Source organism: Schistocerca gregaria, chromosome 5 (genome assembly GCF_023897955.1).
Source record: "Schistocerca gregaria isolate iqSchGreg1 chromosome 5, iqSchGreg1.2, whole genome shotgun sequence".
NCBI lineage: Eukaryota > Metazoa > Arthropoda > Insecta > Orthoptera > Acrididae > Schistocerca > Schistocerca gregaria.
The window spans coordinates 409,384,000-409,396,187 of NC_064924.1; the positions used below are offsets into that span (position 1 = coordinate 409,384,000).

The 12,188-nt window shown below is 42.3% G+C and overlaps 1 protein-coding gene across 1 annotated transcript; it reads left to right on the forward strand.

Moving 5' to 3' along the window:
* The first annotated feature begins 7,116 nt into the window (after positions 1-7,116).
* Positions 7,117-10,683, forward strand: LOC126272495 (trypsin alpha-3-like). The gene is made up of 2 exons (XM_049975383.1): positions 7,117-7,314; positions 10,000-10,683. The coding sequence occupies exons 1-2, from the start codon at positions 7,139-7,141 to the stop codon at positions 10,598-10,600; spliced, it is 777 nt and encodes a 258-aa protein (XP_049831340.1). The 5' UTR covers positions 7,117-7,138; the 3' UTR covers positions 10,601-10,683.
* The last annotated feature ends 1,505 nt before the right edge of the window (positions 10,684-12,188 follow it).

Below are 12,188 nucleotides of genomic sequence, written 5' to 3' on the forward strand. Positions count from 1 at the left end.
ACCAGTCCCTTGCTGAATTATCAACACACATGCAAACACTAACAGTCCCCACTTCTCACATATTGTCCATATACTATAACCAACAGAAACATGTGCAGTGAAATGTAACTTACAAGTTACTTAATTTGATGAACTGGTGTCAATTACAATTTTATTACATAAGAATACAATAACAAAGTTACAAAATACATTATCAAACGTCCCCTTAGAAACATTATACATGACTGTGCATAAACTGACACACAATATTTTTAGCGCAACGCAATCTGACTTTCAAAAAATCCCTACAAAAGAATGGCCCTGACTAACATTAACCTATACCTTTCACAAATCACTTACCTCATAAAAATCTTCGTTACTCGAACTACTGCAACACAGCGAGCGCCACTACTGCCAGCTAAATAAAAGATTCAAACTACGGAAGGCACTAACTACTGATAGGCATAGTTAGAGAATGAAAGATTTTAATAGAGAACAAACAATGTATTTACCTTAATAGTCATAATATATATAGCAGTTCATGACATCCATTCTTACAAATGTGCTGTTTTGATGGACACACCTCCAGAGTATCCATTCTCAAAAATCCGCCATCTCACTTCCCCACATCCACCACTGCTGGCGGCTCACCTCCAATTCCACAACGCTACGCACCGCCCAACACTACAATGGCAGACGACAATGCAAACTAGCCACAGACTGCACAGAGCACAGCCAGTGATTTTCATACAGAGCGCTACGTGGCGTTACCAGTAACAAAACCTAAACAACCTACTTACAAAGACCCCAGGCTCCCCACAAAAAAATTTTACAAATTGTTTTGGGCAGTGGCCAATACAGATTTGAAATGTTTTTGTCATAATCATAATTACAATAACAAAGAAATCAAATGCACACACTTATTGATACAATGTTGGTGAAAGGCTAAAATTTTCTCACAGTCCATTAAGACAGTCCTGTTAATTCATCACAGTAAAATTGCAGTGTTTTTTTCTCTCAAAGTCTGAGCATCATTTGCACTATAACCCTTGTATTTATATGAACTGGCCACAAAAATTAATTACTTTTAGTTAAAGTTGCACCTGAAATTAAATGTTCTCTCTTATTGTCTGTTTTTATTCAAACCTGTGCAATACTCCCACCTAAGGGCCGATGGGACATATAAGTGTCACTTAAAATATTTAAAAAAACTGGTCGGAGCAATCATACGATTTTCATACATTTCACTTTACAAGCTATTCCTTAAGCAAAATACAAAACAAAAATTTAAAAAACTGAGCAAAAAATAATTCGGTCATGAAAGGGTTATTAACAAAATCTATTACAATAGGAGGAGAGATAGAATGTTTGCGTCCTCTCTTAATCAAGATACATCACGGACTATTCTCCTTCTGCCGACTTAAAAAAAATTACAATCACATCTTTTTCATCTAACAGCAACTCATCGCTTCTTTTTTCATCTTACGTGTACCTCTTTGCAAACATCTAGAAAGTGACATTAGAAATACGATGTCTAAAGCGTACTTTACACGAGGAGAAAGTTTTTGAGAAAAGTGTATTCAATATTTCACAGACAGATAAATTACTTAGAAAGCTTATACAGCAAGTTGAAAGCTATGCGACCTGTCGGTTGGACTGGAAAGACTGTATCGTGCCGTAAAACAGGAGAACTGATTGTGAAGAGAGGACTACTTCCCGACCTTGAATGCAGTTCATGAGCGGTTGCAATAGTCTTTTTGATAAATTAAAAGTGTTTGAAGTAGGGGTGTGTTCTGTACCTTGGAATACTTTTCAGACAGTCGCCTCTAACCAGCCCTGTAATACAAAATTAATATATATTTTTACATAGTATACAAAATAATAATTCTCTGTAATACTTATTTAACTGTAAACATGTAACTAGAAATATTGTCTATAATCAAGTTCTGACAGTTGGGAGCAGTTACTTTGCGCGTGTGCAACGAGGTTTTGAGAACGTCTCTCTACCAATGCCTCCTCATTGCTCTACAGACGGCTATTGTTTTCGCCTACAGCCGCCTGCTGCTATTTAATGTGGCCCTTGCTCATAGTTTTCGAAAAAAAAAGATGCCCAACCTCAGAGCAAAAGTTGAAAAATATTTATACAAAGCACTATAATACCATTGCGTTCACCTCTTCATCCATGAAATCTGGATGAGAACTCATAAGGAAGTGGTCTGAAGTGATTTATATTATAACACGAACCTCAAATCTGTCTCCTGTTTAGATTCATGGACCACGCAAAAGAAAAACCGTTGATAAACGGTGAATATTTTACAATTCCTTTTCAAATGACCGTTGTGATTCAGACATTAGACCTACATAAATTGCAACTGTGGAAAAATTTCTTCAAATATTTTTCAGATTTAATTATATTACATAATTACGACCTTAACTTGCATTTAAGAAATAATACTCACAAACAATGTCATGCATGACATAACTAAATCTGAACAGGTTACAAATCGAAAAAAATACACGAAATCTAAAAAAAAAACACAAGTGCAACGCAATATATTTTAAATTTGATAAAACTGAAGTGATGAGAGCGCGCGCGCGCGCACACACACACGCACACACACACACACACACACACACACACACACACACATATATATATATATATATATATATATATATATATATATATATATATATATATATATGTTGCAAAAAATACACTCCTGGAAATTGAAATAAGAACACCGTGAATTCATTATCCCAGGAAGGGGAAACTTTATTGACACATTCCTGGGGTCAGATACATCACATGATCACACTGACAGAACCACCGGCACATAGACACAGGCAACAGAGCATGCACAATGTCGGCACTAGTACAGTGTATATCCACCTTTCGCAGCAATGCAGGCTGCTATTCTCCCATGGAGACGATCGTAGAGATGCTGGATGTAGTCCTGTGGAACGGCTTGCCATGCCATTTCCACCTGACGCCTCAGTTGGACCAGCGTTCGTGCGGGACGTGCAGACTACGTGAGACGTCGCTTCATCAAGTCCCAAACATGCTCAATGGGGGACAGATCCGGAGATCTTGCTGGCCAGGGTAGTTGACTTACACCTTCTAGAGCACGTTGGGTGGCACGGGATACATGCGGATGTGCATTGTCCTGTTGGAACAGCAAGTCCCTTGCCGGTCTAGGAATGGTAGAACAATGGGTTCGATGACGGTTTGGATGTACCGTGCACTATTCAGTGTCCCCTCGATGATCACCAGAGGTGTACGGCCAGTGTAGGAGATCGCTCCCCACACCATGATGCCGGTTGTTGGCCCTGTGTGCCTCAGTCGTATGCAGTCCTGATTGTGGCGCTCACCTGCACGGCGCCAAACACGCATACGACCATCATTGGCACCAAGGCAGAAGCGACTCTCATCGCTGAAGACGACACGTCTCCATTCGTCCCTCCATTCACGCCTGTCGCGACACCACTGGAGGCGGGCTGCACGATGTTGGGGCGTGAGCGGAAGACGGCCTAACGGTGTGCGGGACCGTAGCCCAGCTTCATGGAGACGGTTGCGAATGGTCCTCGCCGATACCCCAGGAGCAACAGTGTCCCTAATTTGCTGGGAAGTGGCGGTGCGGTCCCCTACGGCACTGCATAGGATCCTACGGTCTTGGCGTGCATCCGTGCGTCGCTGCGGTCCGGTCCCAGGTCGACGGGCACGTGCACCTTCCGCCGACCACTGGCGACAACATCGATGTACTGTGGAGACCTCACGCCCCACGTGTTGAGCAATTCGGCGGTACGTCCACCCGGCCTCCCGCATGCCCACTATACGCCCTCGCTCAAAGTCCGTCAACTACACATACGGTTCACGTTCACGCTGTCGCGGCATGCTACCAGTGTTAAAGACTGCGATGGAGCTCCGTATGCCACGGCAAACTGGCTGACACTGACGGCGGCGGTGCACAAATGCTGCGCAGCTAGCGCCATTCGACGGCCGACACCGCGGTTCCTGGTGTGTCCGCTGTGCCGTGCGTGTGATCATTGCTTGTACAGCCCTCTCGCAGTGTCCGGAGCAAGTATGGTGGGTCTGACACACCGGTGTCAATGTGTTCTTTTTTCCATTTCCAGGAGTGTACTTTATGGGCCAGTTTTAGTTCGCCTCTTGTTTATTGATACGTTCGACGCATCAGGCACAGTGTCGTGTGTGTGTGTGTGTGTGTGTGAGAGAGAGAGAGAAATATATATATTTCCATATATGTATATGTACGTGGAAAGACTAACCAAACACCCAAAACCACAACTGGCATTGCAACGGATATGCATCGGCGCATGTACAGCTATAAAAAGGTATCTCAAGCTTACTTCTGCCAAACGAGTGTTTGGAATACCATTTCATCACATATGTTGAATTTGTATTACCGACCCTTGACGTTTTGCTATTAACGATATACCGAAATGAAAAACTATATAGTGAGGGGGAGGGATTTCGAAAAAGATGAATTATTTGACAAATCTGGATGCACGACTGTGATGTACATAAAAATCATAAGATATTTCTTTGAAATTATTTCTAATGCAGAATCTGTTACCGTTTCAATGGTATTCTTTCAGAAACACTAAACTCATGTCTTTTTCAAGGGAGTATTGTAACTCCTTAGAAACCATATGGGCACGTATAAAAACAATGTGACTCTTATATTGCTCTTCACTACAGCATGTTCAAAGCCGATCAAAGTAAATCCTTCGGGTGGATTTACTTGTAAGAAAGTTTCAGCTCGATAATAGATGTAACGGCATCGATCGAGAGATATCTCACCACTGGTAAGGTAAACTAGTGGTCAACACTATGTCGTGCATGCACGATGAGTAGAATAAAATTTTTGCTGGAAAATATTTTTGGATCTAGGTAACCCAAGTTGCACTGTCTGCCCCAAGTGTGGGTGATGTAAGTTGGGTTGCTTATCCTAAGGTGCAAAAAATACTTTATGAGCCAGTTTTAGTTAGCCTCTTGTTTATTGATACGTTGGACGCATCAGACACAGTGTCGTCTGGAGTCTAAAGCAGGAACGAAGAGAAAGAAGACACCACGGCGAGAGCCTTCCCAGAGTGGGCGTAGGATATTTTTACCCTTAAATGACCTCTCAATTTATCGAACAGAGCTTTTTCGTCGAAATTATTGATTTGAGTCCACTTATAGGCTTTCGAAAACGGTTAAACAAGATATAGTGCCCAACATTTGTCACATCAGAGGGCACGTTTAGACCTTCACAGAATCTCGTGATGGCTCTCACCTACCTGTATGAACGGCTACATAAAGCATATAACGAACTGATTATACTCCGGAAATCTAGAAAACATGTAGGAAACAACCAACGACAAGTTTCAAGGAACAGATTTCATTTTATAAAACATAGATATTTCGTAGCTTGCACACAAAACTGAATGCATCACACTTACTATGAAGTATGAGCTAGATGGAAATGTAAGTGTTAATGTTTCAGAAAACATATTTACAGACAACTGACGAGTTTGCTTGTGACACGCCCGGGAGTACGAATGGGTGTGTGTGTGGGGTAGAACTTTAAACTGACTTCTCGTTTCGTGACCCTGTCCACACCACGTCCCTGATAATCCCTCGGCGGTCCTACTGTTCTCCTCCGCACTGCTGTTGGCTTGCCTGAAATTATCTATCGAAATATGCAAGCGGGTTTAGGAGAGACACTCAACGTTAAAACACAACACTGTCCTATGTCTGGCATGAACATCTATATTCTGAGATGATATGGAAACCACAGGTTGCACTGTTTACACTCTAAATCGTAAATTTTTATCCCAATTAACAATCTTGATGATAAACAGTCCAGAAATATAATTCAGACGAGAGTACGCGTAACCGACACTGATGATGCGGAAGCCGCATGATCGAAGGAAAGTTCTTGTTCTCGTCACACATACAGATATCTGGTAATAGTCCTCCTTGTCACTAGTGATGATAAAGACTGTTCGTAAAGTTAATTTTTCAGTTTTCAGTTCTCACTTGTACGAGCGTGCGCGTAAACTTCGCGGCGCGGCTGATTGTTGATAATGCGGAAAAACGATATTCGAACGCACGTCCTGACGCTCGCTACAAGACACTGCACTTGACTGCACTCTATTATGGTAAATAATTTCTACCCATTCACATCAATTCATTCAGGGAGACCGAACACAGCGTGGATGATAGATACTGTGGGACACGCAACCAGAATATACACAAATACGTTATCGGCGGAACTGCTCATTTTTAATTACATGTTGACGCACTTTCCTCTGAATTACTTCCATATTTAATCACTTTACTGTAATAGCACTTGTAGCAACACTTCAACCTGAATACTAACAAAGCTTCTACATGCAGAGCTACACACTAGACAACATATGAGTTTCGTGTTCCGTGCTCGACTCCCTACAGACGCGCCTGCCCGCAAAGATACTGCACAACTAAGCCAGCGATATGACAATACGCTTACATGCTGAATGCTTTTGCTTTGCGGGGGATCGACAGAAAGAGAGACTGAGGGCCAAGTTGCAGACCTGTTACGCAGAGATTTGTGTTTAGATCCTCGAATTAGATCAGTGCGAGAACACATTTGCGCCAGTGGAAACGACGTAATTTCCCGTGAACAATGTGACATTCAAAGACCCGTAAGTTATGCTGTAATTGCTGCAGCTATAACTTGCTGTGTTCGCTATGCTTGAATTTATTTTTAGATAGATGTGAGAAATATTTTCTGAATAAAATGTCTGTGCTCCAGATAACGATCTAGCAAGGGACTGGAGGCCGAGCTTGATCTGTAGTGTCCCCTTACAATCGCGGATGCCCTTATCAGCCGTTAAGAGTCTGTTAATTATGAGTTCTTTGATGTGCTATTCAAGGACAGGTAAGTGATTTTTCCGTAGGCAGTAAAGAGGAAAGAGTTGTGTCGAGTACTCTTATCAGATTCTGTTTAATGTAACAGATAAACATTGACGAAAGGGAAAAACAAAGAACCGTGTACAGAAATGACATACTGAAGGCCACCTTCCGAGGGTTTTTCCTATCTCTCTATGGCGTAAATTCGTGGGTATATATAAGCGTACACGTTCGCCATCAGCACAAGGCGCTCCTGCAGAGATGTTGCGAACTGGTTTGGTCCTACTCCTGGTGGCGGCCCTCTGTGGCGCCTCTACGTCTCCCCTGGTGAAACCCATCCAGGGGAGCAAGCCCTGGAGGCCTCGTCTGGATGGCCGGATCGTCGGTGGTTCCGCTGTCAGCATCTCCCAGTACCCGTGGCAGCTCTACTTCACCATGTAAGTTCTCAGTCAGTTTAACTTTTAGGTTTCTAGAGGCGAAGTGATCAGAACAGTCTATTTCGTTTGTAAATTCTGTATCCTCGAAAATATTAAATGTTACTTACCTTAAAGCCTTGGTTATGCATGTTTAGAGCCTGTCGCTGAGGTTGTGATTCTACCTGTTGTTCTGCCGTTCATGAACAGCGTTCCAGGGAATGTTTTCCAACAGGATAATGCTTGCCCAGACACTGTTTTTGTAATGTCCAAGTGCCTAGAGAAGAATTAAACGCAATGTAATGCATTGTAGGCGACACTGGCAAAGTGAGAACATCGTCCGAAAAATATTGTTCGTTACAATACGTGAGGTAAGACTAGGAACATTCTCTCTCGTTAGATACTAAAAGTGACTAATGTTGTAAAGCAATTTCAAAATCTGATTTCCTACAGCAGATGTATAAAGCTGTTAGTTTCCAAAATCTGCTGAAGTGCTACGTCGCTTGTACACTTTTCCAGGTGACAGAAATTGACATCCAAAAAATATAGCACTCCCTTACGCAGTTCATTGTTTCCTGTATCTGCTGATAGGCGTCTGTGCGTAAAGGAGAGTTGTGACAGAACAGGCAGGCATTTGTCCATGTTCAAGCGATTTAGCTTTGTGGTGTGGGGTGCCTTTACTGCCTAACCTGCTGATCTGCAAAGAATCTCAGTTGAATTGTGTGGAATGTGTGCTTAGGATGTGAAGTGGATACTGAGCACATCTTTTAGAAATACACAGACGGGAAGAATATCGCAGTACCAAGAAAGAGTTGAGTGACGTAAGCGAAAGATGGTAGGTATCTTTATACCTCTGAAAGACGCTGAAAGATGATTTCTATTCACATTTTGTGCCAGTCGCGTAGGACTGGCAGTAGAGGCACTACTATGAAGATGCAGAGCAGGTTTTGCTTTAAATACACGCTGTAGCGGTCTTAAGTGCTACTTACCTTTGAGACTGGACGTGGTGAGTTAAAGTTATTCAAGATTGCCTTTAAGGCGACAAAGACGCCATTATCAACATCTCACTGAGTCACGAGGTCGTGCAGTAGGGCTGCGAGGAGATTGATGTTGCTTCTGCGATATCTCAGAATGAGTTGTGAGGGATGTAGCCACTGTACACAACTGCCAGCAGCGGTGGTCAGGAGAATGTGTGGTCGCAAGAAGAACGGGTACCGGACGGCCACAAGGCATTATCATCAGAGAAATCATCACATTCGACACATGGCTCTTGGGCATCGTACTGCATCTGCAGCAGCAATCTAAGCAGCAATTGGCACCACAGTGACACAACGAACTGTTACGAATGGGTTAATTCAACGACATCTCCGAGCAAGATCCCTTGTAGCGTGTTTTCCATAGACTCCAAACAATCGCCATTTGCTACTTCAGCGGTGTCAAGCGAGAGCTAATTGGCGGACAGGGTGGAGGTTTGCGATGTTTTCTGATGAGAGTTGGTTCTACCTCAGTGCCAGTGAAGGCAGTGTGTTGGTTACAAAAAGGGCAGTTGAGGGCCTGACCTAGACTAGGACTCATGGTATGGGGTGCGATCTCGTATGACATCAGGAGTACTCACGTAGTTACTCCACTCAACCTGACTGCAAATTTGTAAGCCAATGTTGTGATTCCATCTGTTGCTCTGCCGTTCATAAACAGCATTCCAGGGAATGTTTTCCAACAGGATAACGCTGGCCCACACACTATTTTTGTAATGTAACATGCTCTACAGTCTGTCTACAAGTTACACAGGCCTGCTCCATCACCAAATAAGTCTCCTATCAAACACATATGAGTGATCATCGGACGAAACCTCCAGTGTCATTTAAAAACAGGATTAACCGTCAGTGTACTGAGCGAGCAAGTCCCATCAACTGACATCCAGCACCTGTACAAAATCCCAATTAATGCACGTTTGCATGCTTGCATTCAGTATTCTGGCATTAACACCGGTTATTAATGTAACAGAGTTTCACGTTTCATCTCGTTCTTACATTACCCTGCGATTCTGCAATGTTAGTCACTTACGTTTGTTACCTAGGCAAATGTATTTCCGAAAATACATTACTGTACATTAGTAATTTTGTGGTTTTGCGATTTTTTTCCGTCAGTGTGCATCATTCTTATTGAACTTAATAGGCGTAATTCAATATTCTTTACAAGCTGGGCGGCTGTTTCCAAACTCCAAATAAACTCATGTTGAGCGAATGCTGAGGTGGTTAGAAGCTCTGAGACAAGCAGTCGCGTGAGAAACAGTCAAGACGCACGCGGGATACTCTGGTTACAACTACGTCATCGCCGTCCTGCTCCGTACTGTTACACATTGGAACCCTGATATAACTGAATAAGTAAACAATTCTCCAAACAGAACTGCCTTTTTTTCGAATCACTGCCATGTTACGTAGTTCATATATAAAGTGTAGATATAGATATTTCCTACTCCAGTCGTCTTAGAAAATAACCTAAAGTAGCATGGTTTTGAAAATATTTTTACTAATTATTTTGTGTTGCCATGGTTAAGGAATTCCCGTCCACAAACAGGTGCATATTTAACAACTTCAAACGGCAGTAAATTCGAGAATATCATATTATTTTGTAACCTAGTGAGACTGCACATCCAAAGGTATGAGACGCCGCAAATGTTACTGTAGCACATTGTCTTCCTCTCGGCAGAGGCAACTACATGTGTGGCGCCTCAATCATCAGCAACACCTGGGCTCTCTCCGCGGCCCACTGTGTAGACGGCTACTCCACCAGCCAGATGCTGCTGCGCGCTGGCACCTCCACCAGGGGTAGCGGTGGCACCACCCACAACATCGCCACCGGCTACATGCACGCAAGCTACTCTGATTACGACTACGACATCGCCGTCCTGCAGGTATCCAACGCCTTCAGCTTCAACAGCAACGTGCAGGCCGTGGGTCTGACCTCGTCGGAGCCCTCTGCTGGAACGTCGGTAACAGCCACCGGTTGGGGAACAACCTCATCTGGCGGCAGCGCCTCCAACACGCTGCTGGCGGTGAACGTCCAGATCATTGACCGCAACACGTGCAACCGCTCGTATGGCAGCATCACCAGCCGCATGATCTGCGCAGGTGTGACCGGAGGCGGAAAGGACGCCTGCCAGGGAGACAGCGGCGGTCCTCTGGTGTCCGGCTCCACCCAGGTGGGCATCGTCTCCTTTGGTTACGGATGCGCCTTGGCCAACTACCCGGGCGTTTACACCAACGTAGCCAACCTGAGGTCCTGGATCCAACAAGCTTCTGGCGTCTAAGCCATGGATCATGTTAGCCAATTTTTGCTGAATACTTGAAGATGGCATCTCAAATAAACAAATAAAAAAAAACTGTTATCTACTTTGAATGAAGTTGCTACCCATCGAGTTTTTAAATGTTCTGCATAACCAACATACAATTATTGCACAATATTGAATTGCACTGGCTCTTAAACTGAGCCTTTGATCTATTATTACAAATTCACTCTTACATATCCCTGTGCTAGGACAAATATGCTCACATGATACTCATCCAGCATGACTAATGTCAAAAATGGCACCATGTAACAGAATATGGCCAGTGCCCAAATCAGCATAATTTTAGAGCACTCTTACAACAATTCCTTATCGTAAATTTCACCCAGAATTACATATCATGTCAATCTTTTTAATTAATCTTAAAATAAAAGTACATAAAACGAGGCTAAATGAGTATCGGGTCCAAAAGTATTTCTAAAAATATTTTAATTATTCTTAATATTATGAGTATCGGGTTTAAAAGGATTTCTAAAAATATTTTAATTATTCTTAACATTACACTAAATAAAACGAACCTAAACCTTCTTTAAAAAAATTCTTATGTCTATCTTATAGTGCCATATGTGAGCTAATTTTATTACACGCGATAAATGCTTGAAATCAGAAATGCAATTAATACATTATGATATTTTTCTTAGTTTCATATGTAATGTACTATTCTCTCACATGGATGTGCAATGGCTCTTATTGAGCCCATAATCAAAATAACATATATTTGCTTTTTTTAAATGTGATGCCTAAGTGCTTACTTGTGACAACGTGTCTGAGTGTAATTTCGGCACCTGACATCCACATACAGCGTCGTCTCCAAATGCCTAGGTAAATTCTTTGCATTGTTTGTCACCTGATATTTAAGGGAAGGCAAGATTCAGTTACGATTGTCGACGGAGCCGTAATCAGTTACTATTGGTTGCCTTTTTCAGTCACACGCTATGTATTTTAAACAAATAATTCCAGGCTCATCAGTAAATAAAAATACCACACGTTATTAATGAAGGAATAAACAACTGTGTAAGTAACAGTGTTTTCAGTGCGTTACAATTTAGAAAATCACCATTAAATACAGATAAAACAGATAATGTTTTAAAAGAAAGCCACTGTGATCTGGGCAGAAGGTCTTAGACGCCAGGAATGGCAATAAATTAAGAATTGTTTAAAACTCGCTACAACTTACTAATTACAGGTGTTTAAATATTAAGGTAAGTCGCTAAAAAGACAGCAGAAGGCGACAGGCGCTAGGAACGGCAGTAAATAAGGTTTTAAGGGTTACTGCTAAAATACAAATACAAAATTAGACTTTTAAAGCAAATGACTACAATCGCAGCTGAAGGCCTTACACGCCAGGAACGGCAATAATATAAAAAATTGTGAAACCTGCTGTAAAACAGCAAATACAATAGCAAAACTTAATTACAAAAACAAGCAACTGATCCACACGGTGCTCCAGGAATCGACCTCTGAGAAGGTCCTGCAACAAACACTTTCGCGAGCGATGAGATAGGAAGCCAAGAGTTGCATTCACTTCGCAATATGGTATCTCAGACTTGTA

Coding starts and splice junctions, on each gene's coding strand:
- LOC126272495 (XM_049975383.1), top strand. CDS start 7,139: ATGTTGCGAACTGGTTTGGTCCTACTCCTGGTGGCGGCCCTCTGTGGC. Junction 7,315..9,999: donor TGGCAGCTCTACTTCACCAT/GTAAGTTCTCAG, acceptor TCCTCTCGGCAG/AGGCAACTACATGTGTGGCG.